The sequence below is a fragment of the Xiphias gladius genome, chromosome 22, assembly GCF_016859285.1.
Source record: "Xiphias gladius isolate SHS-SW01 ecotype Sanya breed wild chromosome 22, ASM1685928v1, whole genome shotgun sequence".
NCBI lineage: Eukaryota > Metazoa > Chordata > Actinopteri > Istiophoriformes > Xiphiidae > Xiphias > Xiphias gladius.
In genome coordinates, this window is record NC_053421.1 from 13,023,860 (window position 1) to 13,051,786 (window position 27,927).

The window sequence follows — 27,927 nt, forward strand, 5'->3', positions numbered from 1 at the left end:
AGACAGCTATGTTGACTGCTACTGTTAGCTTTTCCTTTTAACGGGCTGGAAAAGAGCCAGATCAATTAGCAATCAGCCATAAACTGTATGGCTGAGACTTTGTGTGTGTTTGTGTGAGCTAATAAATGTCCAGAGTTTTGTTCATGTGCATATAGTGGATTCTTGGACATGCAAATACTTTTTGCTAAAGTTTGCATGTGTGTGTGTGTGTATGTGTGTGTGTGTCTCTGTGGGCGTGCGTGCGTGTTTGTGCGCGTGTGTGTGCGTGTGTGTGTGTGTGTGCCTGTGTGATGGGCCTCTGATTCAACAGCTTTTGTCTGCCTCAGTCTCTTGTTGCATTCCTTGCCTGTGGCAGGTCCTAACAGGTTCTGGACTGCTTCTGTGTGTATGTGTGAAATCAAAATTGTGTAGGTAATGGGGGACAGGCAAGCAAAATGAAAAAGGAAGGGCGGGAGGTGGTCAGCAAGTGGAGTGGCTGAGCTAAACACACATTAAACATGATATGTTGGAAAGGGTAGTCAATTTCCAAATGTTAATTGCTCAAAAATCATGCACTTGGTTCAAACAGTACCTTTCTCTACAGTATTTATCCTCCCAACACATACCAGTACCAAGTTAGAAAGTGAGTTATACACACATACATACAAGTTGAAACAGGAATAAAACTTTACTTTATTTGGTACCTATTATTCATACTATACACTGAGCTCCACTACAAGGTAGAATACCCTGAGCCACCCAACCTGCGCCACAGTACTGGAGTGAATTCCGAATTCCAGCATGGCATGATGGAAATTATTCATTTCATTTCTGCAAAAACAGCTGCTACATGAGGTCTATGCGCTGTGTTCCGAATAGCAGTACACTGGGCCAAGGCACTCTGCTTTAGTTTATGGGTTGCTTCCTGTTTCATTGCTCTCTCTACAGGTAAGTCTCTGCAGGATAGAAGATTTTGTGTGATGCACAGTGCAGGTTTTTCTTACTCTCCTTCTCAGGCATCACACACAAATCCTTACACTGTACAGACTCATTTGAATTATCAAAGTCATCTTTCTCATTGTGGCCAAATTTCTTCAGTGCTTACACAAAGCTACAAGTCAAGGTACAATTAAAGTACTGCAACTATATAATGTATATATCTATCTATCTATAGATATATATATAGGTATATATATACACATATATACATATATGTGTATATATATGTGTGCGTGCGTGTGTGTGTGTGTGTAGCTAAACTAGCAAAACTGGTAACTGGTTTTCAATGTTGTGGCTGATAGGTTAGGGGTTAGGGTTGGGGTTAAAAAGTCATGCCTAAAAAGCTTTCACACTCTGGGCTGTTTATTCTACGCTGCATGGTGCCTCAGTCCCGTAGTTGGACTCTTTCAAGGTATAACAATGAGCATGAAACATGCATGAAGTCTCATCTCTCACTATGCTACACAATGAGCTAGTGAAGCACCTGTAGCGATCAGTTGACGGGGGCCAGGCTACGCATGGCATTTTTGCTTGACTAGTAGCCAATTGAGAAATGTGTTAAAGAGTATTCATTGATTTTGTTTTTTTGTCCTTTGGCCACTCATAGTCAGATAAAAACACAAAACTCACATATTATCACCATATAAAGTTGATATGGCAAGCATGTTAGCAGACAACAACATTTTGCCCACCCAACAAATGTAAGTCTAATATTCATTCTCTTTAATATTCACTCTTCTGTTTTGTTCTCCACCAACTCCTGAGGGAAATATCAGGCTCTTTAGCTGCTAAATGCTCCATTGTGTTCGTTGTTAACTTTATCTGTGTGCCATTTGGTGCTGGGCCGGTAGCAATGAGTCAGTTTATTAGTGCTTTTTTTCTTAAAAAAAATATTGATTAATGTAGCTTAAAGACAAAATGCAAAATTTAGAAAATTACTCATTCAGGTTAATAGGTTCCATTGGTCTGCCACAAAATGAACAATGTGAGTCAATATCAGATGCTGTAACAAATTAGCAAATTAGCTGCAAGATTCCCCAAGGTAGTAAGGTAAGCAGAGGAAACCTCAATATGTTTTTTAAAATAAATCCTTCCTCCAGGAATGTGTTTCTGTAAATCATAACTTGTACTTTACCATGAAATTCTTTTTATTCTCTCATTTCTATTCAAAATTGTGTTTCTCCTCAGTCCAAATTTGATTCCACCATGATCTGTAATTATGAAATGTGTTTTGGGAAATACGCTTATTCTGGCAGAGCGTTCAATGAGAAGATCTGGCTTGCTTGAGGTAAGAAACTCTACTGTTCTCTTTGATGTAGCAACATTTTGAGCTCCTAATATCCTCCAACTTACAAACAGAGGAAGAAAGAGGAGAGAAATTTACAATATTGACAGCTATTTAGTCAGTCAATAAAATTAGCTGTACCTGTTTCCCTTATTCTAAATTTAATTATTTAATGTATTTTTCTACACCACTGTGAAATATTAAAGAAACGTAGAGTTTTGCAATTTGTGAAAGTGTAAATGATATTTGCCAACTTATGTTGAAAATTAAGTCTCAAAAACCCGATTAGGTTGTTGATTGGGTTCCTATTTAGAAATGTGCTCAACCAGTATTCCCATAACACAAATAGCTATTCAGGAATATGCATCATGTAAGCACAATACTGTCTGAATAATCTTAAAAGTATATTTAGAAACAGGGCCCCTCTTTACGACAGGGCCTCAAGATTAATTACTACGACCCACTATAAAATCCATTATCATTTCAGTGGTGTAGTCCTTTACTGCTGCGTATTCTTAAACAAATGTAGGGACACTTTTTTTGATGAGACCTTAAACACTTGTCAGTTAAGTAGATTAAAGTATTTTAAAGTAATAAAATAATAAGTTGGCTTCTCTTTTATCCCCTTTTCAGTTTCAGCTGTGAGAAAATAAATACATCCATGGACAGTTCAAGTTCCTGTTCTTCATTGTCCCCTGAGCCCCGCCCCAAACCCTGGCTCCCAGTCCCCTGAAGTTGTAAACTCCTGGAATTTCTGGACAACGGTGGCTTTGGAAAAATGGCCAGATGTGTGAAGCAAGGCACTGACCAGGCTGTGGCTGTAAAGATTGCCAGGAACTACCACGATGTCTGCCAGGAGGTGGGACACTGTTGAGTTTGATTTTACAGCCGTGAAATATGCCCTATGGCTGTAGTAATAGTAATAGTGGAGAGGAACAGGCAGATTGGTATGGTGTCCCAGACCATAGATGGGACTGTGAAAAACCCTTTAAACTAAATACCAGTAGCATGTTTGAATTTCAGCCGTTTCCCAGCAGACTATGCCAGATGCTAGTTATATACCAGATGTCTACTGGAAAACTCTTTTTTTTTTTCAATTTTTTATCAAGTGTCTCAAAAGTTACCTTGTTTGCTTAATATTTCTGAGTAGAACTACTAGTAGTGATGACTGTTAATGTTCTTGAGGTTGTTTTGAGGAGGGCTAATTAGTCCTTGCGATCATAAACAAACTTGTCGTGTCTCCCCAGGCATCCATATTTATTGCATGTTGTAGCACTGCCATGAAAGGTGCAACAATGTTAAAGTTTCTTGTTATGACTGCAACAATAGAAAAGCTTCAAGACAAAAAGAGATAGGTGGCATTCCTATCGAGTATTTTGATGATGTGTTTTGTGTCCAGCTACGATTCATTATTGATCTCCTGGGTCCACTACCTCAATGCTGGGCAGAAATCCAGGGTGTTTTTCAAGAAAACCTGATTCTGATCAGTGGATACTCAAGGTACAATACTCATTCTTGGACTTTCCAATTGTTATTCATCTTTTTTCTACAGTTATTACACTTAATCAGTTAATTGTATTGAGATATACTTTATGTGTATGTTAAATACTTCTAACCCTCTTTTAGTCACCTGAAAAGTATTGTGGCCATGGCCAGGGATGGGCACCCCACGTGTTACCCCCCACAGCAACATGTTTTTGGGTTGCTAATTTTTTCTTTTGCAGAACCATTTCTCCACTGCCCCAACTCCACTGGGGTGCTTTTTAACAGTGCACTCAACTGGTTATACTGCCCCTCCCGCAACCACTGTGTGTTCATTTAACTCAAGACTGGGCACAGGAGTTTTGGGCCAGTCACCCCTCCTGACAATTGGAGGAGAATTCTGGTCTGGGTTCTTGGTCGGTACCGATGTTTGGTCCAGATTATCTGGTAATGTGAGGGGTTAACAGATCCAGGCTTAAACCTCCCGAACTGCTAGCAGACTCACTGGGGCCGTCCCGATAATCTCAAATATGTTTGACGTTTAGGAGTTAAAATCTGGACGACTACAATTATGATTACATCAGAACTTTACTTTTTTACTAGCTAAAAGTTAGCATTACAAGCTAATGTTAGCCCCAGACCAGCTGACGGAGTTGCCAGTCAACAGGAAACATTTTAGCCCTTGAGGATACCGTTAGCTAGCATCCTTCTGTTGACAGATATTAAAAATATTAAAATATTAAAATCTCACCTCCAGTTCTCGCTGAAGAACAGACAACCCATGCTGACATCGTCTCCCTAACCATTTTCTCAACCAGACTTGTCTTTTTCTCACTGCAAAGTATAACTAATGTTACAGCAAGTTGTTGCACCACAGTCTCTGTTTTGTTTACACCTGCTTCCCCATTAGATCCCGTGAGGTGCTGTATTACTCCCTGATTGCTCCCTATGGCACAATAATTGGCCACCCCTGGCTACCCCACACAGCACCATATTTGGGGTTGCTCATTCTTTCCTTTTGCAGAACCATTTCTCCACTGCTGCAACACGTTACTGCTGAGTTTTGCTGATGTTGGATAAAACCAAAGACACCCTGGCAGTATATTCACCAGAACGACTTTTTATTGGCAATAGTTTTAACTGTTTCATGAATGAGTGAACTACGATTTGAGCATATACAGCATGTATATAGGGATGACAATTAATTTGCCTTAAAACTATAAAACAGCCTGACTGTGTTTGCATAATGTCCTTACATTCCTCCCTGTCATCATTAAAACTAGTACACCTTAAAAAAGTGCTAAAAATATCTCATGGTTGATTCACAATAATAACCACCTGGTGTTTTGACAGTGAAATGCTTTTAATGTGAAGAAGCAGAGACAGGAAATGTTTGGTTGGCTTTAACTCTCCAGCATAAACAGCTACATTAGAACAGTGACCACTGTAACCAGTCAGACCCATTGTAATTAAGAGTGACAAGACTTTTTACTACAGGCCATAAGCTTTTCAATGTGTTTATATTGATAAGTTCCAGAGGCCGAAGATTACTGTCACTGAGGAGCAGTCTGTTTATTCCCTCTAGTGAGCTGCCATTGTTGACAGCTGGACTGGGTCTTTGTGCTTTGAGTTTCACCAACTTTTCTCTGTTACCAAGAGGATGTCGGACGAGGGCTTCAGGTGTTTTGCCACAAAAAGAGAGAGGGAATGAACCATCTGACTTGTAAGCTAGTTGTATCTTATTGCACACCAAAACTTATTTTTCTAATCCAGTGAATTTTAAAACAGTGGACACTCAAACTGTTAAGCACAGTGCTCATTTTAAAGTTGGGACGTATGAAGAATGAATGAATGAACTGAGCCTGAGAGCCAAAACAACAAGGAAATGTCCATCTCTGTCATATGGAAAATGATGAACAGGGGAAGAGGAGTAATAATCACCTGGTTTAAGGCTCAGCCTGACTGTGTGTTCATATTTATGGCTGGTTTGTTGTTGTTTTGGCAGGCTGGATCAATGATCAACAAATATCAGGTCCTGTTTAAGGTTTGGATGATCTCAGAGAAGCATTTAGGAGCTGTCAATCATAATTTGACAAAGTTTGATTGATGGCACAGCAGCAGCTTTGCACTGATGGATCGCTGGTGTTTACATGTTTTTAATGTTATGTTGCTCTTTGGTGTTTCCTACCAGTGAAAAATGGCTTATTCTACTTTCAGTCCTGCCCCGATACAACTTGGTGCATTGCAGTCAAATATGTGCAAGTTCTTTTTTTTTGCTGCATAAGTGCAGGATTTTCATGAAGCTGCAGGTATAAAAGGTTGGGTGTGTTGGTTCGTTGTGTGCAGTGTGTTTCTTTGCTTCATGGTATGGATAGTTAACTTTATGATCATCAGCAATTGTTGTTATGTGAATATGGACAGTAGAAATTGGTTTAGCTAGAAAATTTAGATAAACACTGTTTGTTAATAAGTAAACATCATAATCTAATCTCTGCACAGAGCCATACCACACGGAACAAACTTGGAGATACTCATTTCTGTGTCACCCCAAAGAGAGTACTGGCCTTGGTTAGCCATCCCTATGAAAATTGTCTGGCTTTGCCACTGTGCGGAAGAAAATGGGTCATCTCCTCATTCTGTGTCTGTTATTATCTGTTAATGGACAAGAAGAGGATGAATAACCTTCTCAGCACCATACACACACTTTACATAAACACGCACAGAAGGACTCACTGTTCCTCAACATTACATGACAGACAGAGGCATGTTTGTGAGATGATGTCGCTGCCATGACCCTCCCACTTAACGAGGGCTGTACTTCAAGCTCTGTTACTCTCAAAAACAGCCACCCACACGTAACCTATACACATACACAGCCTCAAATCATGAAACTATGTACTCCAATTGCCTGTACACAACCTAGCCTTTCACTGTCTTTGGCAGCGAAGGAGAAAAACTTTGTCTCCCCCCTTTTTTTCTCTGCCTCAAATACACAAATACAACGTAGCAGTCTCTGGGAACCTGATGATAAAAGAGATGTGGGGTGAGGAAAGGATGTGTCTTTTTGTGTGTGTGTTTGTGTGTGAGACAAAGGAATGTTCAGGATTCAATTGCCAAGTCCTACAGTACCCCTGAATGCACCCCTCTCTCTCTCTCTCTCTCTCTCTCACACACACACACACACACACACACACACACACACACACACACTCACACACAAACACACACTGTGACTGTTCTTTGTGTTATTCTCTGTTCCGTGAACATGTGCACAGAAGCACAGGGATAGATAAATGTGTAATAAATGTGTGTATGTGCTTTGCTTTCTTGCACGTGAGGACGGATCCCACAGGTATGGCCTGCTGTCATGACAATAGTACCAACGGGAGTTTGAGGCCGTGATCACTCTGTGTAATTTAAATACCACAGGAACATCATGCCATTACAAGATTATTTGATCATCTGAGCAGGATTTCAACTGGACCTCTGTGTTTGTCACAGGATAGCAACTGACAAGCAGGGACCAGGACCATGCGCAGCATTCATGTACAATACAGGGTATTCGCACATGTGAAGTACTCCGAGGAGATTTATTCTGCTCTATTTTCCTCTTTCATGATCAGTATTATAGTAAAAATTTGCATGCTAATAGCAAGTGGGGGTTGGGGGGGGGCAGACTTCATAAAAGGCAAAAAACCTCAGAGAGAGGAAACACACATGTAGGAGAAACACGACATAAAGAATACAAAGCAAATCATTACACTCTTATGGTGACGATGACAGGATGCACTACCCTAATATGCTCCAGATGGAGCTTTGGGGTACTTCACAGAAGTTAATGTGGAGACAACCCCTAAAGAAAGCAGACTGAATATTGATAAAGAAGAAGATAATTATATGAAGATAGGTCTAACAGCGTCAATGCGCTTTAGCATTGATTCCACAAGTCTCTGAACTCTACTGGAGGGATGAACATCATTCTTCCAAAAGATATTCCCTCGTTTAGTGTTTCGATGCTGGTGTTGGAGAGCACTGTCTAATATGTCAGTCCAATATCTCCCATAGGTGTTCCATTGGGTTGACATTCAAAGCTGATGATCCTTCTTAAATGATCAAATTAGAGGCCTGTTTGCCTGGTGTCAAAAACTGCACGTCACAAAATGTCCTACTCCTAAATTCAGATAAAAATGAGATGCAGGTCTTTGGCTTGGCTCGACATAGACACCAGTTTGATCAGATAAAAGAAATTCTTGACAACTGTGTGATTTCTCATAGTCTAACAACCAACAAGTTAGGTGTTACGTTTGATCCGACCCCTTCTTTTGATCAGCACATTAAAGCCATCACCAAGACCGCTTTTTTTCACCCAGACTTTTAGGTGTTTCTAAGGACATACAAATCCTAAAAAGGCAGGCCCTTCATACCTGTTTTTAAACCTTATTAGATCCCATGCTCTTGCTCTCAGAATGCAGGGCTCCTGTCTGTCTCCAGAACTAAAAAGAAGTCAGCTGGCTGCAGAGCCTTTTCCCATCGTGTGCACTTCCTGTAGAACAACCTATCTGCTGACATCAGACTCTGATGAGCCCTTTAAATCCAAAATTTAAAACTCATCTTTACACCTTAACTTTCAGTTAGTGGCTAATTTTTTGTTTACTTCAGGCTTTGTACCTGTTACCATTCTCCCACCAGCGGATTGGTCTCAATGACTATTAAACCTAGTATGCACAGTACAGTCCATGTTCTCTTGCCAACAGGATTACTGTAAGCTTTCTGAAAACCATTGCATCTATCTAACCCTCTGTTTGTTTATTACCTCAAGCACGTGAACATCCAGGCTGTGTGCCTCTCTCTCTCTCTCTGTCTCCCTCTCTCTCCCTCTCTCCCTACTTTCGCTACTCCGTCCTCTCTGGGTCAGTTAACTCCCTCCTCTCCTCAGCTTCTGTGGACTTATCTTGCTCCGAACTCATCTTGTTTAGAAAAAAATCCAAAAATCAAAAATCAAAAAGTCATCTTCCTTAATCATGAAAAGACAATCAACCAGTCAAATTCAGCATCTACCAACTCCTTAATGACCTACCATCTTAACCTAGTCCAGAAAATGGAGTAGCGCCTGTTGTCAAATAAGATAAGATGAGATAAGAGTCCATTAGATTTGCATAAAATGGAAATTTGTCTTCAGTAATCTGGCAATACAGTAGAAACAGAGATACATAAAATTCACAAAATATGTAAAATACAAAAAATACAAAAATACTTTTTGCAGCAGCAGTGCTCATGGGTTATGGGGGTGGGGTGTACGCTTTATTAGGTCCCTGTTTAGTATAGTTACAGCAGAGGGCACAAATGTTTTTATGTACCCATTTTTGCTGGCTAGTGGGACCTTGAGTCTCCTAGCCATTGGCAATAGTTGGAATGATGTGTGAAGGGGCTGGGTGGGGGTCATTATTGACATGGTTTGCCTTCTTGGTTATGGATCAGTTGTATAGGTCTTGGAGTTGCAGTTGTTTTTTCCCAGTGATCTTGCTGGCCTGGTTGACCACCTGGGTCAGGTTGTTCCTGTGCTCAACTGAGAGGTTCCCACGCCAGGACACGATGTTGAAGGTGAGGACACTCTCAGTGAGTGACCTGTAGACCATGGTCATGGTGTGTTTGCTGGGGTTGAAGATCCTCAGGTTCCTGAGGAGAGAGAGCCTCTGCCTTGCTTTTTAAAAAAAAAAAAAAAAAAAGTGGTCTACATTGGTCTGAAAATTGAGTTTATTGTCAATGATTGTTCCCAGATATTTAAAGTGAGTGACCTTCTCCACTTCCTGGCCTTTCATAACTGGCTTGAAGACAGTTCCTATGATGTCTGCTCCCATCCTCCCTCCCAGACACAGCTCCTTGGTCTCACCGACATTGAGGTCAAGGAAGCTACCGTCAGACCAAGTGACAAGGTGGTTGATGTGTGCAGAGTAGGACAGGCTGTTGCCGTCCTGCAGGCAGGCAACCAGGGCCATGTCATCAGCATACTTTATGAGTGAGATGCTTTTGCTGATTTTACCTCATCTGTGTATATGGAGAAATTGAGGGGGGAGATAATAAAAAAAACAAAAACACCCCCGTGCTGTCATTGTTCTCAAATACTGCAGAGGTGTAAAATACATGTATTTCTCAATGAATTTTATTTATTAAATGTAGTAAAATCTTGAAAGCTTTTATATTTATCTGAAGTGAGAGAATGTTAAAGATGAAAATTATGATTTAAAACTGTCAAAGAATGGATATTGTACCTTGAAAATCCATTGACTTAGAGCTGTCCTGTTGAAATACAGCTTTGATTTCCATCAGGCATTGATAAGACCCAGGAGATTGATGATGTATCAGAGCTGGAGACAAAACATAACATGACATCAAGATATTCAACTTATTTACTTATTTAAGAAAAGGAGCAAAAGTTACTTTGATGAAAGCTTAGTTAATAAATATGGCAACTTCATAATTAAATAGGTGCAGCAGTACTTAATCTATTAGGAATACAATGGAAAGACCTCAATGTGGAAGAAAAGTGTTAAATTAAATCAGGAACATAGTTGCATTTAGATAAAAAAGTACAAACGAATAAATGTCATAAGCTAAAAAATAGCAGCAGTACAAAGTTTTCATAGCAGTTAATCAACAAACAGTTCTAAAAGGTTTGGATAGGAAACACACACACACACACACACACACACACACACCCTATTCACCCTATTATTATAATTATTAGTTTTATTATAAGTCTCATTATTGTTACACGTCTTTATGTTATACGTCTACTGTGCTCTGTCCCTCTCTCTCCCTCAACCCAGCGGGTCGGGGCAGACGTCCGCCCACCATGAGCCGGGTTTTGTTCAAGGTTTCTACCTGTGAAAAGGGAGTTTTTCCTCGCCGCTGTCAACAAGTGATTGCTCATGTGGGAATGTTGGGTCTTTGTAAATATAGCTATAAAGAGTACAGTCTAGACCTGCTCTACATGAAAAGTGCCCTGAGATAGCCTCTGTTATAATTTGATGCTATATAAATAAAATTGAATTCAATTGAATTGAATTGATGGTTTTAGATCATCAAGTGCTGTGGCCAGCTGCAAGTAATAATAATGATAATAATAAATGTATTCATCTAAAGTCGTTGATCTTTTGTCCAGCAACATTTTACAACATATAACAAAATTATTATTATTATAATAGCTCAATAATAATAATTATTAAAATATTATTATTATTACGTAAAGCAAGTTACAAAGTTCTTAAAATCAAAAACAGAAATATGAGACAACTATAATAATAACATAGGTACAAAATTGGAAAAAGAATTCATAGCACTGACCACTGTTTAAAACACAGAGTTCAGTTTTGCCTTTGCCTTGTGTCCCAGTCCAAACTTTCGAGAACTGCTCCAAAGCCTCCCTCTCCAAGAACCCTCAGGACCTTGGGCTTTACGGGAGGGAGATGCAAGTCTTAAAGTTCAGGGTCAGAGGAAGATGACGGAGGTGAAGTATTTCCAATTTGGAAGTATTAAGTAAGTAAGTTGGTGGCATGCTGGTCCAATATTGTCTCTCAGAATATAGTTCTGCACAGATTGTGTGTGGCTGCGCAAGCTAGATGACAATCATGATTGTAATTTCATCAGGTCTCATAAAACATTTGTTGATGTGTAATTTTGCAATACTGTTTTTGTCACCAAAATGGGCACTGTCACACACTGATAAAAATCAGCCACCTACCCATACTGACACACAAAATGACACACACACACACACACACACACACGCACGCACGCACGCACGCATTCTGTGGCTTCCTATAGTCTGTTCAGCACTAATTACTGTTCTATAAAATGTACAAACGCAGCAGTCCATGTCAGCCTGTTTCTCTTGGGACTTCAGTTTCTTTTAACTTTCTGCTCATTACAGTTCCAGTAAATGCAGAGTATCAATCATTGTGCTAAAAGTGTTTTTCATACATGAGCTCAAACATCAACATGGCAGCCAAAAGACTACAGCAGGTCCTTCTATTTATAATGTAGGAGCGTCAGTGTCTGTACAAGTCTCTTATTGTTACATTCAGTCTGAGTACTGACTGTCACAATGCAGGCTACTTTTTTTTTTTTTTTTTATGTAACTGAAATTATGCACAATTATATTTAATATGGCCCCCATCTTTCCCAGGTCCCAGTCAGCTACGCCAGTTTTCACTGAAAAACACATTAACGGCACAACAAATATGACCACAGTCACACAATATGATGGTGTGGAGAAGACTTTGATTGACATAATGTAGGGAGATACAATTTACCGAAAACATAACTGAAAGATTAAATAAATAAGCAATTACAGAGAAATGTCAGCTTTCATTTGGAGTCGTGTTTCTGGCCACCTGGCAAACTTAAGTCCGATATTGACTCTGTTTTACTTCTGCCTTGGTCTCCACTCCATTCTCCACCAACTCTTGAAGGAAATATATGTGTCTTTAGCTGCTAAATGCTCTACTATGTTCACCAGCTAATTGCTGCGTCTGTTTGCCTTTTGGTGCTGAGCAGCTTGTGTGTGGGTTTTTTTAGAGCTTTTTTCACTGAGAACAGCTTCCTGCTGCGGCTGAGAACCACAGGACGAGAGCCGTGAGCATGAGCAGTAAAGTTTCGGGCCCGACATCTAAACAATGAGCTGAGACTCACTCTGTAAAGCAGAGGGGAGCTGTAAATTCAGGTGATTATTCTATGTAGGTTCACCACTACGAGCAATCGATCCATTTCACATTGTCATTTGATACATTATTATTGTAAAACGTCGCTTATAGCAGCTTCAAAATCCTGTCTACGCCCTGGTAAGTTGGATGGAGGTATACTGAAGTATAAATACAGATGAAACAAAATCCTGCAAACTTGTCAACGTTCACATTGTCCGTTTTAAGATCGTACATCTTACATGTTATTCTGTTGAAATTACTATCATTATTCGATGTCATTCCAAAAGAAATACATTCATTGCAGGACATTTTTTTATTTTCTAACAAAAAAGGACGATTGCCAGGGGAAGTAAAACTTTGTTTTGCTGATTTAAGGGTTGAGAGGATGCATAGTCGTAGTTACATTATCAGGAAACTACTTTGGCAACAATTGGGTTTACAACAAGGTGGATGACGACATAACAGCATTCTGTATGAATTAGTTCTTCAGTACACAATAATGATCTGAGGAACTACACTTACACACTGCATCATGCTTTTTATACCTGTTGTCATGAAAACATACTCAGCTGTTTTCCATACACTCACACAAGGATTGAAGCATTTCCTTTTCCTGTAAGTAACGGAGTAGTAACTGGGCTGAAACAGCTTACACCTTTAGTTTTTATAGTAAAACTGTTTAGACATTAGATAGAAGACTTTATTTTGATCTCTCATCCCTCTTCCCTCTTTAGTTGTATAAATCTGCTGCAAATGCTTCAGCCTATTTTTTCACATTGCGCATCTCTCTTCTTTCATCATCCCTCATCTTTCTCATCCCTCTATCAGTCAAAAGACAAACCTCAAGTCCCTGGAACAAGAACCTCCCCTGGCCATTAATATATTTTAGATGTTGCAATAAGCAGCAGTGACAGCAGATGGCCAGCTCATTTAATCTTTGCTGTCCTCATTTATTGGGCCCACAGAACAAGTCTGTAAATCATTTAGGGTCCAGAGACTAAAACCAATGAGATTAAAAGGAACCATATCTGCTACAACAACACAATCTGTTGTTCCACAGAAATCCTTCAGCTCTAGATTTGCGTTTTTGGTCACCCTTTGAAATTGATACCTATCTGACCTTGTCTTAAATGAGTACGTTTTTGTACCACAGTCAGCAAAGTTTTAAAAAGTTTCCATACTAGGAGTTTAGGCTAGGTTACCCTTATCTTATACTAAGAACTTGTGATAAGTGGCACCATTTGTTGCCTCCTTCTCTCCACAGCCACAATGTATTTTCCTTTTTGGGCCATTTCTTACTGAGGCGTCTGTGTGTGACGCAGATGTATGAGGTACAATGTTACTGTATTATCTCCTCTGTCGGTGGACTGCGATACCACTAACACATGCAGATAATAATAATAACGCTTTCATTATCTCACCCTAACGCTCAGTTGTGCTCCCACACACACACACACACACAAACACACACACACACACACACACACACACCGATGGATACACGCTCAGTCCATCCCCACAAAAACATGGCACACTAACAATGCCAGGTAAGTAATTTAATAAGTAATTCAATGTAATTTTATACTAACTTTTGGAAAAACAGACAATTTACTTGGTGCACTTGCAATTATCAGTTTCAAACTAATTGCAGTATGACCAGTCCATTAGTCAGTGAACAGCAAAAATAACTTAAATTCGTCTACAGGCAAGGATTCAAGTCAATAAATCTGGGGAATAAAGTTTCCAGTAATAAGTTGATATTTACTTGAGTTAAGGAAAATCCTATTTTCCCAGTAATTATTACCAAACTGCATAGTTCTTCCCAACAAAATTTCCTGAGAAATTATTAAGACATTAGGAAATAACAGACCTGTAAAATAGTGTTTCTGTACATTGTAATTAAAATAAAGTACCAAAACACACGAGTTATTCCTGTTCATAGAACAGTCGATCGGCTATCCAACCTCACAAAAAAGCAGATTGTCTGTTAATTTGGCATTGTCTTGGAGAAAAGCCCACATGTGCCAGTGGTAACACGACCCGCTCAGAGCGTTATATCTCATCACAGGGATGGAGAAATCTACCGAGGGCAAACTAATGCAAATAGGACAAATCTGACAGTCAGTGATAATCAGCGCCGCATAATGTGCTGCACTGCTCGCGGCTTTGTTTTCACTCTCTGAATAACAGTTAACATCCAGACTGGACTGGTAGCTGTCAGCACTGATAATGTAATATATATTTCTTCGAAACAACACACATTCACACATCTTTTCTCTGAACACACACACACATACACACACACACACACGCTTTAGTTATATTGGACACAAATAAGATTCAAGAACACTTTATTGCGTTACAGAGAATAAAATATGAAACACAAAGATAAAATATGCACATTTATAAAGCGATAAAAGTATTATTGTATTTAGAAAAAAAATGAACAAGTGGAAAAGAATTCAAAATCGTATCTGAAAACAGCTACAAAGACGAGACGACTGCAACCTGAAGCCAAAATCTCAGCCCTCGCAGCCTCTCACTGACTGCAGCCAGAGCAGATTGCACTATGTCAACTTGTCTCAGTGTTTTTCTGTTTCAAGACTCGAGAGCAGTGGGAGGAGATCAGGGTGGATGAGCGCACAACAACATACAAAAATAAAAGCTAAAAAAAAAAATAAACATCAGTATACATCAGAAAGAATATGTATACAGCCGTATGATCTCATTAGTGAGACAAGTAAATAAAATTATATAAAGGAATAAGTCATTTAAAACAGGGTTAATGCAACAATTTAAAAGAAACTGGAAAGGCTTAAAAAAAGCACTCTTGTGAATGTGTTGACGTGACCAAAAATGCACCTTAATTTAGGGTTGGAACATCCCTCACCTTAAAAAAACATAAAAAACAATTCAGTTGACCTAGCGCAGTTTTGGACAAAAATGTATTTTTTCCCCATCTTATCCTTCAAAGCCATCTTCACTTCTCTGAGGTCTTCTCCAGCACCCAGTCAATGACCTTCAGTAACAGAAAATATGTTTTTAACAGTGTGACTTTAGGGAAACTAAATCAAGTGGCGAACCACTGGGGTTTGGTGGCATTACCTGTTTGACATTGCTGCTGGCCGCCTTCTTCATCTCATCATGCAGGCCCCGAGATGTCTTAAGATCCTAGGATCAAACAACAGAAAATCACTCCTACTGAAACGCTAAGGCATTCGTATGGGCTTCACATCGAACAAATTGAACATTTTAAGTCACCATTGAACTCTTTTTAACTGAGGAGAAGATTTAGGTAGAAGGCAAGTGCATAGAGTATGTAGATGCTGTAGTCAGGCGGCAAATTAAGTATCACTGGCAGGCAGTGGTGGAAGGTAACTACGTACATTTACTCAAGTACTGTACTTAAGTACAGTTTTGAGATACTTGTATGTATTTTCATATTCTGATACTTTATACATCTTTCACTACATTTCAGAGACATTGTACTTTTTACTCCACTACATTTATCTGACAGCTATAGTTACTAGTTACTTTTTCAGATTGAGATTTAACAAACAAAACATATGATGAGTTTATAAAATACAAAGTGCAGTATTCTAGTAGATTTAATTACTTTTAGAGGCTATCTGCTCATAAAATCAAACAAACTTAAATCAACAGGACAACGATGCACCATAAGAATGAACCGTACGCAGGCAAAATAAGGCAATTGTCTCTTTGTTTTTCCGATTGGTTAATTTTTATCCTTGGCAAGCAAACACAACCATAGATCCTCCCAGATGCATTCTGGTCCTGAGGTGCCTGTCGTTCGGCCCAATTCTCACAAAACAAAAGGAAGACCTTGCAAAAGAAAATGTTATCTAAATAAAGAAAATAACTACATCAAATCAAACACTCAAAACACATTATAAATCATTCCTACACTACGAAACTGTGATTAAATGAGCTATAACATCAAAATACAGGCTAATGCATCAGTAATAATCTAACTATACAATATATGAAATAACAGTATGAAATGGGACTTTCTGCATGATAAGTACTTTTATTTTTGATATTTTAATTACATTTTGCTGTTAAAACTAATTAACTTATACTTAATTAGAGTCAGAGGGTAACTTGTTTACTTGTAACAGAGAACTTTTCCATTGAGGTATTGCTTGCGCAAAGCATCTGAGTACTTCTGCCACCACTGCTGTCAAGTTAGGGCAGTGTCTACATTTTTATATTTTAATCAAATAAAAACATCTCATTAGGATTCACAAGGATGCGCGGAAGAAATGAGATGAAAATGTGGGGATTGGAGAAATGGTTTCTTCCAACTGCTCCTATTATGGTATTAATTTGTTGTGAAGATTTATGACAAAACACAATGTATGTTCAAAACTGCGGTACATGTCCTGGATGCATAGAGGCATACAAACAAAGAAAATGACGGCGCTGACTGTGTGTGGGCAGTAAAAAAGACTAACCTTGAGATAGAATTTTGAGATATCAAACAGTCTTTTGCTGCAGGCGTCAAAGCACTCATGCTGAGCAGTGATCCCATGGTGTTTGAGTGTTTTAACTACTACCTCCTGCAACAGCTGAGGACACAAAAGACAGACACACACACACTTTTGTATTAGCACAACTGGGAAAACATTAAATATAGTTTTGTTTATTCCCACACCACCTAATGCTAAACTAATTTTAGCATGGCTCCCATTTTAAAAGGAAAGGATGTCAAAATGTCTCGACTTTGGTGGGACGTCCTTGCACAGAAATGCACGCCTCTACATTCACAGTGTGAGCTCACAGGTACAAACATACAAGTATTTCAGTGACAGCGTCGACAGGGAAAACACATTCCTGAAAATAAATAAATCCACCGTTAATCTTGTCACAGCAACTGCTCTTAGAAGACACGATAAATTATTGTGAGGAATCATTGGTGCCATTCAGTCTCACGAGGAGTAGAAAGGCAGCTTTTAATCTCTGTCCTGAATAAACTGCTATCATTATTTCTGAGTAGGGCCAACTGTTCTTTACTATACTTGGGTTTGGATGATAAGCCTGTTTGCATAGTTTTCAGAAATCAGAACAAGTCAAGGTCGGGATACAGATTGTGAGCTGTATGGGGGACAACGTGAAACAGTGTGTGTGTGTGTGTGTTTGGCTCCATACTTGTGCATGTGTCCACGGATGTATGTGTTTCTGTGTGCATATACTGTACATGTATATAAAAGATGAGACAGGAAAGTGTGTGTGTGTGTGTGTGTGTGTGTGTTTGTGTTTGTGTGTGTGTGTGTGTCAGCAGGTGATATGGGAATAGCGTAGTTGTTAAAGTGCTTCTGTCACAACATTATGATGCAACCAACACATTCACAGTGATCACATGCAAAACATTTATCTTTGGCGGGCTTTTAGAAAATTGTCACCTGTCACAGGAAGACTCCCACTGTGCATGTGTTTTGTTGTGCGTCTGTCTGCCACTGTGTCTGTGTTTAGGGTTGGTGGTGAGTGGGGAAATTAAAAATTCAGTTGTGTTCAGATTTTAGTACAAAAAGTTAAAGAATGTCTGTATTTAATTCATTGTTAAACAGGTGAAAATACAGGAGAACTGGTTTATTACAATTTCAGCTTTATTTTTCTAACTCCAGCCTCTACTACTGTCGGTTACGATAACATGGTACTTGCCAGAATAATTGCTAAGATCTTGGTTGAGTGAGGAACCCTCGCAAAAACTGTGCTAAATATAGGTCCAATGGAGTAAGGAATAAGTACAACATTTAACTAGATGTGTGCCCAAAGAACTGGTTGAACAATATAATGTGATGAAACATACTAAGGATAAAAATCCTGGCAGCAAATTATATTTCTGTCATCAGTGCTTTAGTAAGTAGTATTAGTAACTACTGTCGTTTTCAGAGGGCACCTTGATCACAGCCCAGCGCTCCTGCCTTCATTAGCAGCTTTATTTTGCTTGGCAACAAGGGAGCAACTTCAACCCGTCAAACAGAGGCAAGGTGAAAACAGCAGGCAAACAGACCAGGCTCCTTGTCTGTTTGGCTCCAGATACTGTGGAAATGGTGACCCCAGCTAGTTGACCTACCGGAGCGCAGTTAGTTTGAGGGTGTTGAGATGTAACGTTGACAGAGAGAGAGAGAGAGGGAGAGAGAGCGAGAAAGAGAGAGAGAGAGAGAGAGCGAGAGGGAGAGAGAGAGAGAGAGAGAGAGAGAGGAGAGAGAGAGAGAGAGGGGGAGAGAGGGAGAGAGAGAGAGAGAGAGGGAGAGAGAGAGAGAGAGAGAGAGGGGGAGAGAACACATGCTCTTTACATTATTCCTCACGCTGTTTAAACAGTTTTAGTTCTTTTGCAGAGTCCAACAAATTTGCACGATACCATTCACTTTTCAGTTTGTTACATCTCAAATCCAAGGCAAGTACAATGTGATTTTACCATGTTTCAACTGTTTTTTTTTTAGGAAAGGTTGATGAATATTTTGATTCTACAGTGTACCAGGATATGTTTGGCCACAATAACTGTAGCATGATAATTTGATGATAATCATAATGTTCAGGACCAATTTGTGATTTTGTTAGTCACCTGTAAGATAATCGTGACCTTTTGTTAGGCCCAGTGCCTAGTGTTCGAGTATTGCTGTTTTTGTGTATACAGATTTGTATTTTGAGTAAATAGATTAACTCACTTTGCTAGAAAAAAAACACTGCAGCTCTAGAGGTGAAGTGCCAATTACTTTTGAACTGTTTTCTCCTGTTCTGCTTTATCTTAGGGAGCCAGGTTTAGTCAATATCTTATGTTTTGTGTTTTTTGACCTAGAGTCAGTCAGCACTGTTTGGGGAGATAGTTTTCATTTGTTTATTGTTTTAGCCTTGACTCAACCTGAAGAGATTGCTTATAATCATTGTCACCTTTCTTTCAACTGTTGTAACAATAAATTGTCTCACTTTATTGATAAATCAGTGCTCTTACTTTGGTTTAGGGACTGGGGCAGGAGCCCCTTTTATACTTTTATTTTGCACTCGTACCCCGCTAATTTGGGACATAACAAAATCATTAGTTTTCCTTAAAGGAAACTTAGCTAACAAGGTGTAAATGTCATTTTTCGCCACACTGAAATTTTGTGAAACTGCCAACCTCAAGCAACTTAACCTCTGTGAAAAACGTTTATTGAAAAGCGACAAAAACCTGCAATAATACTGTACGATGTGTAATAATGTATAATGTATTTTTGTTGAGCATTAGATTATATGAAGCGAAACTGTTTTTTAAATTTAGTTCAGCTATGAACCAAAAAACCTTGTAACTATTTCTTAGAGGTCCACAGTAAGTGCTTTTAATTCTTCCTGTAAACCTAAACAATTATTCTGAGTTATTCTTGGTCATTTTAAAAAGCATGAATGAGAAACAAAAACAAAAACACTGTATATTTGGTAATTACATTAAGGTTAAAAAAACAAACAAAATTGCCATCTCTAAAAAAGACACACACACTCACCCTGTTGTGTTTCTGGGAGCGTGACTCTTTGGCAGGTCTGTCCTCTGTTTGTGCCTGATGTGTCTTCTGTTGTTGAGGTTTAGGTTTGTCAGCAGCGGGGAGAGTCACCAAACCTGAAGAGTAATGTCAGGAAAATTAACAATGACCCATTACAATCATGGAAACAAATAAAAGAAAGTTATATTAACAAAGTAAGACTAAATGATTAAAAAAAACCTCTCAAATTAAACAATATGGTGCTAAGTTTCCAGTAAAGGGTCATTATAGTCAGGTTCCTCGAATTTGTTAAAGCCCCCACACGTCAACCGACAGAGCTACTTTCACTTAATTGACCTAATTAGACCTCCTCTCAGGACTGACTGGGTGTATTCGGACTTAGTTTAACTGACATCTCTCCAACTCTCCTGTTAGCTTTGTTGCATCTGTCGCCTTTATCATTTTAGTTAGTACATGGTGTTTGGTCACCTCATGTAAATCCCAGCATAGCTCCGACCAACATCAAACTAAGCAGAGGTCGAACCAGCCAGAATAAATCAAAACATCTGTGTGAGTGTGCAGGCCATCTTCAGAGTTTTCAGGCTCATAAACTTCAGGGTCATGCAGTAAAACTGGAATAGGCCCTTTTCACAGCAGTCATTTTGACTTGTCATAGTAGAAAAGTACAGCTGTAACTAATAACATTTACAAGGGTTCCTTTCTGTTTAAGTGTCTCAGTTAGCCATGACAGTGTGATAAGGCACAACTTAATTAGTAGCTTTTGGATGTTATAATCACATTTCTGAAAGAAATTTCCCCTTCAAAATAATTTATTAAATTAACCGGAATCATATACTACTAGTTTATATTTCTATACATATCTGTGTGAGAGAAGAGTTGAGAGAGGGGTTTGGATGAATCCGCCATCATGCACCCTCTCCATAAACATGAAATAAGTTGCATTAAATTCATCAATATAAAGGAAGTCAATATAACCATATGGGCAGGAGCAGGGACAGACTAGTTTTCATTTTTATATATATATATATATATATATATATATATATATATATATATATATATATATATATATATATAGATATATATAGATATATATAGATATATATAGATATATATATATAGATATATATATAGATATATATAGATATAGATATAGATATATAGAGATATATAGAGATATATAGATATATATATATATAGAGATATAGATATAGAGAGAGATATCGATATAGACACACACACACACGTACACCTTCCATGTAAGGTTGAGTATTTTTGTTTTACCTGAAGATGTCCGTCGTGTGGCTGAAGAGGAAGAAGAGCTAATGGAGGCGGACGTGGACTGGGATCTGCTTGGCTGTTGTCTTAGAGACCTAATGACAGGGTGTGTCCCACTGCTGCCACTACTCTGAGAACAGAGGGAGTCGCTGCTTTCTGACTTCACCAGCCTGGATCATTCAGACAAACAGATGAAGACACAAACACAGGAAACATTACCAACAGTAAAATTACGGCATTTCATGTCAACCATGAGGCCAAGATCCACCAATCAATCAATCAATCATTCATCCACTTTCTTGCTTCTAACTGGGGGAGGAGTTTTAAAGATTTTTTTTCCTCAAGTCAGTCTTCTTCTTAAGCCCTTTCTTTATTAATCTAAATTATATCGACATCTGGGCTTAAAGAACTGACATACAACCAAACAAAAGAACATACACCATCATCATACCTCTTGCGAGGATAACCTCCAATAATATCCGTGTCCCAAGACCTGCGCTTGAGTCGAGCTACATCAGCGTTTTGCAGAGTCTCTCCGTCAGGCACACTTCCTGGTTCTGACATCACAGCAGGGGAGGGGGCGGGACTGAGGGCGAAGGGGAGAGCACACGGCTCTTTGGAGCAGGTGGTTTGGGTCTCATGCCGAATCAGACGGGACTGGAGCCGCACGAAGGTCTGGTCCCGATCCAAGGACCGCTGATTGTCCAGGCAGAATCTAGATGAATAAATAAAATGAATTTCAAATTTTTAATAATAATTAATACTTCTAGTTATAGCCTGAGCTTCTACCAATCATGATAAAAGTTTCATAGCTGTACTGTAAAATGCTAGTTACTGTGGCTGAATAGTTGCTGTACGCTTTATAGGAACTCACTCTATGCCGTGGTAATGCGAGGTGGAGGCCTTGCTGAAGGGCATCTGGCTGACTCTCCTGGGAGAGAGGTCTGGTGACAACTGAAACACATTATTACTGAGCAGACAGAGAGTGCGGGTAAGACAGACAGAATGGTGGTGGGGAATAGAGAAAGAGAGAAAGGGGGAGGAAAAAATGAATAAATAGTTTCTCAAAGAAAATGTTTTGTCTTGCTTCTTAATTTAATATTCTCTTCTTTAAACAACAGAAACTAATTTTACTAATTAAAAAACATACAATTTTGTCTGACAGAATTATTAGCACTACTGGATGACTGATCTGCTGCAGAATAATCTTTCTCTCTTTTTTATTTTTTTTAGCCAACTCAATAATTTTCCTGAGAAGATCTTTCTGTACGGAGTCATTTGTCTGGATTCATGTCAATCTCTGTTCATAAAATTGTCTTCTACTCTAGGGTCTATTGCACCCTTGTCTGTCTCTAATCCTTTCTGCGTGTGCATGTGGCTGCTTCTATCTATATGATTGTCTATTTGTGGCTGTCAGAGTGAAGCCCAAGTAACATGAATATTTCTCTGAGTTCAATTCAGTTAATGTAGCCAGCTGATATCTTTGATTGAATGTCAAGGTACTGCTCAGAATGGAGCCAGAGAAGAAGACTGAACCTACCCTCTAATGATAGCCAGTGGCTGTAGCTCCCCAGTAGGCAAACCTTCAGATGTGAAGTGTTTTAGAAGCTCTTTGGCGTCTAGTAAAGCAGAGGAGCCCTTTTGACTGTCCTTGGGACCCAGCAGGCTGTCACTGGAGCCTGGACCTAAAAGTCCAAATCTAAGAAACCAAAAATATTGTGATGATTAGATACATTACGAATTAATACTCTACTTGGGTCAGAATTAGCCAGACAAAGTCACTACCCAGAGTATATCCCACTTACCTCCTCTTTTGTCGTCTCCTCTGCAGGTTCTCTATGTTGTTGAGGACGCTTCTCTCAGGCCAGTCAGATGGCTGGTTGGAAATAGTCTGACAACCTACAATGACAAAACAACAAGGCTTACTCTGGCAGAATTAGAAAAGGCCTGTTTGCAGTGCTTAAACTCCAAATTCCATTCAACAAGAATGTGTTTCAAGAGCCATTCAAGTGGCATGAAAAGTTTTTGGTTGAGTGCAATGCAGTGATTGAAGTTATGACTAGTAGTTTAAAAATTGACTTATTGTGTCCCTCTCCTTCAGACCCTTAATTAGCTGATTTCCATTAGAACTGCAGGGACAGAGTGATTCACTTTATAAAGTTACTATGGAAACAAAAGTACACTGTCCAAATTAGTTTAATAACTAAAGGTGCCTTCAAGTTGACACGAACATGTCTAAAAATACCAAGTACTTGCCTCAGATGCTTTTATATGGTTTGGTACTACTGGACCCATAAACTCAAGCTCACAGCAGTTGATGTGATAATAGAGAAGAGGTGGGTGTTATAAATTATTTTAAAATGCTGATGGATGAGCATTTACAACACCTTCAGGGAAATAAAGTTCAGAACTGCTGGGAAAAATCCGTAAGACTTATACTGTGGGTGCTTTTATATTTTAGAACAGTGTAGAAACTACCCAGGCCATTTTAAGCATTTTCTAACAGCAACAGCAGAGCATGGTACAAGCATTGACAAACAAAGCTAAAGTGCCCTTTCTATCAGTAGACCCAATAATATAGGCACCAAGTACTGCATGATGGATGGCAAGAGTTATCCCAGCTTTCACTTCAGCCTGGTCAACATGCTGAACTCTTGGCAGACGGGACCCAGAACAGATGAAATCTCAGCGTCCAAAATATCAGCGTATCAGCCACTCTGCACTTATCTCGTGTTTGGGCAGGGAGATTGTATGTTATCTCCAGGACGACAGAAATCTGATAAATCTGTATACAGCAGGTTCGCTGATGAGATGAGGGTGAAACGGCCTGAAAATGTACGTATATTATATGAAGAGACTGTAGCTCTAAGCCAGTGGTTTGACAGCCCACACAAAGTCATTAACACCTTTAGGTGATACAAATACAAGAAAGCAAGACATTCCGTATGGATTGCAGAATCTGTTCATTGCTGTGTATTACATCTGTATACCAGAGGGTGGGCACAAATTACAGAAAAAATAACCTGATCTGCACCTTAGACTGTTAGGTGTAAACATGCACAGACAATCATTACTTCTGTTTTGGAAGCTTGCTGCCTCACCCCTTTCAAACTTCAAGCATATCCTTTGTTTGAGGTTCTGTACAGCTGATACACATAACTGGCACAGAATGTGAAATGAGGAGGATGCAGACATAGGCCATAATGTGGACTGTTTTGGAGACAAATGGCAGTTTTGCTCGTGAAGACACTGGTCTATTCTAATACTATCACACTCGCTTGTAGCATAGATAATTACGCAATAAACATTATGATGGACAATTTTGTGCGGAGACTGAGAAAATAATTGGCAAATCATGTCACAGCATTTATGACATGAAAACTGCAGGCCTATTAGCCCCCTAGCTATTCTTTTAAAAGCAACGTGGCTCTCAATGTGCACATGTAGCTTTAGCTTCAGGCCTGGGACTTGTTTTATAGCTAATAATTTATTTGCATATTATTAGCTGGCATTGTTTCCTAAAACTGCAATCCTATGAATGTGCATGTAGTGAATACTAATGCAGCGCTGTTTAACAATTCACGGGCAAGTCAGCATATGTGTTTTGGTAAATGTGTGAACCGACATCAGTTGTCTTGATGTCATGTGCAGATTTTTTCACACAGTATTGTAAGATTTCTATTATGATGTTCACTCTGTGTATATATCTTTAGATTGGCTGAATAATTTTGGGCCAATTAACATTTGTAAATCATCAGTTGGACTGTAATTACAAGCAGCCGATTTCCCACTTATCAACAAACTGTTGGTGAAATAATTACAAAAGCTATGAACGCTGGCAGTTACATCCTATTAAAAAAATCCTGTATTAACACGTATATCAGTTCAGCTATTTACAAAAGCGTATACTTCGTCTGTATTGGGTTGCACAAAGCTGCTCCACAGAAAATGTTGCTAATAATGACTATTTAAATGCATTGACAATAAGGCTATCAATGGCCGTAACCATCTTGGAATAAAATGTGAACACTCCCAAGCCAAAATAATGGCATAATGGCATGTGAATGCCGCATTTTCCAAGCAGGCATTAGATAATAAGAGTTTTTTTGGAGTCAATTTTATAAAAGTGACACTTTCAAAAATAACGTTAGAAAAGTTATTTACAACAAAGGAAGTGTTATTTAAGGGGTAAAAACAGAGAATAATTATCACAGGATGATTTACGAAAAGGTGGTCTCTGTGTTTTAGGTGCAGCCTACTGACAAATTTCTAGTGTAGCTTTGAATGGATGTGAAAATACTGTTTTTTTTTTGGTAGTTTTCCTACCTGAGTTCCTGGCAGTTTCCTGCTTGTATGTCAGACAGGTGGCAGCAGAAGGCAGACTGGAGTCAATAATCTTCAGATACTGCTCCCTGGCCAGACTCAGAATGAACTTCAAGTCATTGACAGGTATTGGAGTCGAGGCTGATGCTTCTTCTTTCTGTCCTGGACACACAGACAAAGGCTGGTTTTCATTTTGGCAACATTTTTGATTTAGTTTATGGCTCACTGGCAAACCTACAGCTGCTGGAAGATTTTGGCATCAGTGTTTATGGTACATAAAAAGTGGGTCGATGATTGATTCTCCTCCAAAACGGGAGTGTATTCTTTTAATTAGTTTTAGTTTTATTTTCAAGCTGCACTGGGTAATCACACATTGGTAGCCTCACATAACAGACATTCACAGGACTATTATGACATCACAAGGGGCAAAGGTGGGCAGGTGAAATGATAAGTGGACATTTTTATAATTTGTCTCGATTAAACAACAATTTGGCCTCATAATTTATGTAAGAGCTTCATTTAATGGAAACTTCATTACTCTCAGAATAACTATGTCAAAATGCGCTTTAGTCAAAAAGAGCCTTTTTTATCTGAAGTTTATTGTATCTAATTTTAATTAAGTAGTAAAATACTGTAGATATTGATTATTATTATTTCTAATGTGTCAACAAAATACGTGGACACATACACAAGTATGGACACAGACACACACAGACACGCACAGACACACACACACACACACACACACACACACACACACAGACACACACTTTACCTAATCAGAAAATCCTCCAACAGCACTTCTAACTCTTGCAACTTATGAGGATGTGCCTTTTCCCAATTTAATGCCAAGTCAGAATATATTGTGATGAATTTCATTACGGCCTGTGGTCTGTCAGGCCTCTTCATTCTGCTTGCAGCCTTTTCAAAGAGTAGCCCTATTGCTTTTCCGCAAGTTTGAAGATCTCACCCCACTTCCTTTAATCTGGCTCCACTCCACTAGTGTTCACTATCTTTGCCTGCCAAGGCGACATTATGTGGGTCAGTGAAATAATGATATTTCAACAGAGTCTTTCTATGCACCATTCTGCGCTGAGGGATGGAAAGAGTACCTAGTACAGACTGACGACAGATCAGGAAGCTTCAAGTATACAGTTGATACGTCTCTTCCGTCCATCTCTTATAGACTACTGATCTCAACTGAATTTATATTCAACAGGGCAATTCTACCTGTGGGTAACTGGATAAAACAGACATGTATTCTTAGTAATGCCAGCATATTAGCACATTGTCTTGCTTAATTAGTTTTATAGAAAATATTTTTAATTACTACATTATTACATGCAATCATAGATTTTATTTTTTTCAATAATAAATAAAGTCTAATTTCATATTGTGTTTATAATCACAATTTGAAAAGCAAAAAACAGCGAATATTTGGCATTTTGCTTAAAAAATAACTGAAAAGATGAATCAGTTATCTAAACAGTTTCCAGTTATCTTGTAGATTGTTTAAAAGATTGATCAACTTATCCTTTGAGCCCTAGTAACATTATAAAATGAGACTGAGTATTTTTGGAGTTTTTTTATTACCTTCTTTTGAAGAGATGAGCCATAAGGCAAATGGTTGAGGTCTTGTTTGTGGTCAATATGATACACTCACATGCAAGAATTTAAGAAAAGCACAACAGTAGCTCTAAAATACAACAAAAATTGTGACGAAATATATCTGGGTGGACAATGTGCAACCATTAGCTTTACTGTCTACACAATCCTTAGTTCTACACCTTTCATTTTTCATTTTTCAGTGATTTCTTTCCTATTTCAGAAGCTTAAATTTAGTACTTACTGAGATACTCTTTGAGTACCAGAGTCTGAACCCGGGTCACCTTCCTCTCTCTCTTCAGCAGGCTGTCTCCGTGGAGACAGGGCAGAGGGCGGAGGACATCATCTACAGCTCCTCCTGATTGAAAAGAGAGAAGTAGTGAGGGCGGGGGGCTGAATGACGAGATCATTTGCAAACCTCAACAGTGCTTTGTTTGGAGTTGGACTGGTTATTTTGATATTTCACTGGTGGAATCAGGGACAACGGAGAGTTTTAGGGGCACTACCGATTTAACACAAAAAGGTCACTTTACTTCAATATTTGACAGAGAGCCTGCATTTAAAACTCAGGGCATGGAGTTTAAAAGATGAAGGGATTTAACAGGCAAAGATGATCCATTGAAAGACACTACTGAGTTGTAGTTTGAGGGCTGAAGGATAACAAGCTTAAAGTTGAATCTTTGCCATTGTCATTGGTTTCACATAGCTGACAAACACTGATATTCTACTACCGTCTTTAATTTTCCTCCTCGTACTAAGACAGTACTCCTATATA

At 38.9% G+C, this 27,927-nt stretch overlaps 1 protein-coding gene across 1 annotated transcript in view; it reads right to left on the reverse strand.

Moving 5' to 3' along the window:
* Positions 1 to 14,816: 14,816 nt before the first annotated feature.
* The window catches only part of LOC120784641 (MDM2 binding protein), a 30,495-nt gene continuing 17,384 nt past the window's right edge, over positions 14,817 to 27,927 (reverse strand). The window contains exons 13-23 of the mRNA XM_040118608.1: positions 27,397 to 27,510; positions 25,551 to 25,709; positions 23,030 to 23,123; positions 22,765 to 22,923; positions 22,099 to 22,194; positions 21,676 to 21,939; positions 21,231 to 21,394; positions 19,950 to 20,062; positions 16,923 to 17,036; positions 15,553 to 15,618; positions 14,817 to 15,466 (exon numbers count right to left, since the gene is read on the reverse strand). Coding sequence (XP_039974542.1) covers positions 15,428 to 15,466; positions 15,553 to 15,618; positions 16,923 to 17,036; positions 19,950 to 20,062; positions 21,231 to 21,394; positions 21,676 to 21,939; positions 22,099 to 22,194; positions 22,765 to 22,923; positions 23,030 to 23,123; positions 25,551 to 25,709; positions 27,397 to 27,510 — 1,382 coding nt within the window. The 3' untranslated portion in view covers positions 14,817 to 15,427. The remainder of the gene's footprint in view (positions 15,467 to 15,552; positions 15,619 to 16,922; positions 17,037 to 19,949; positions 20,063 to 21,230; positions 21,395 to 21,675; positions 21,940 to 22,098; positions 22,195 to 22,764; positions 22,924 to 23,029; positions 23,124 to 25,550; positions 25,710 to 27,396; positions 27,511 to 27,927) is intronic.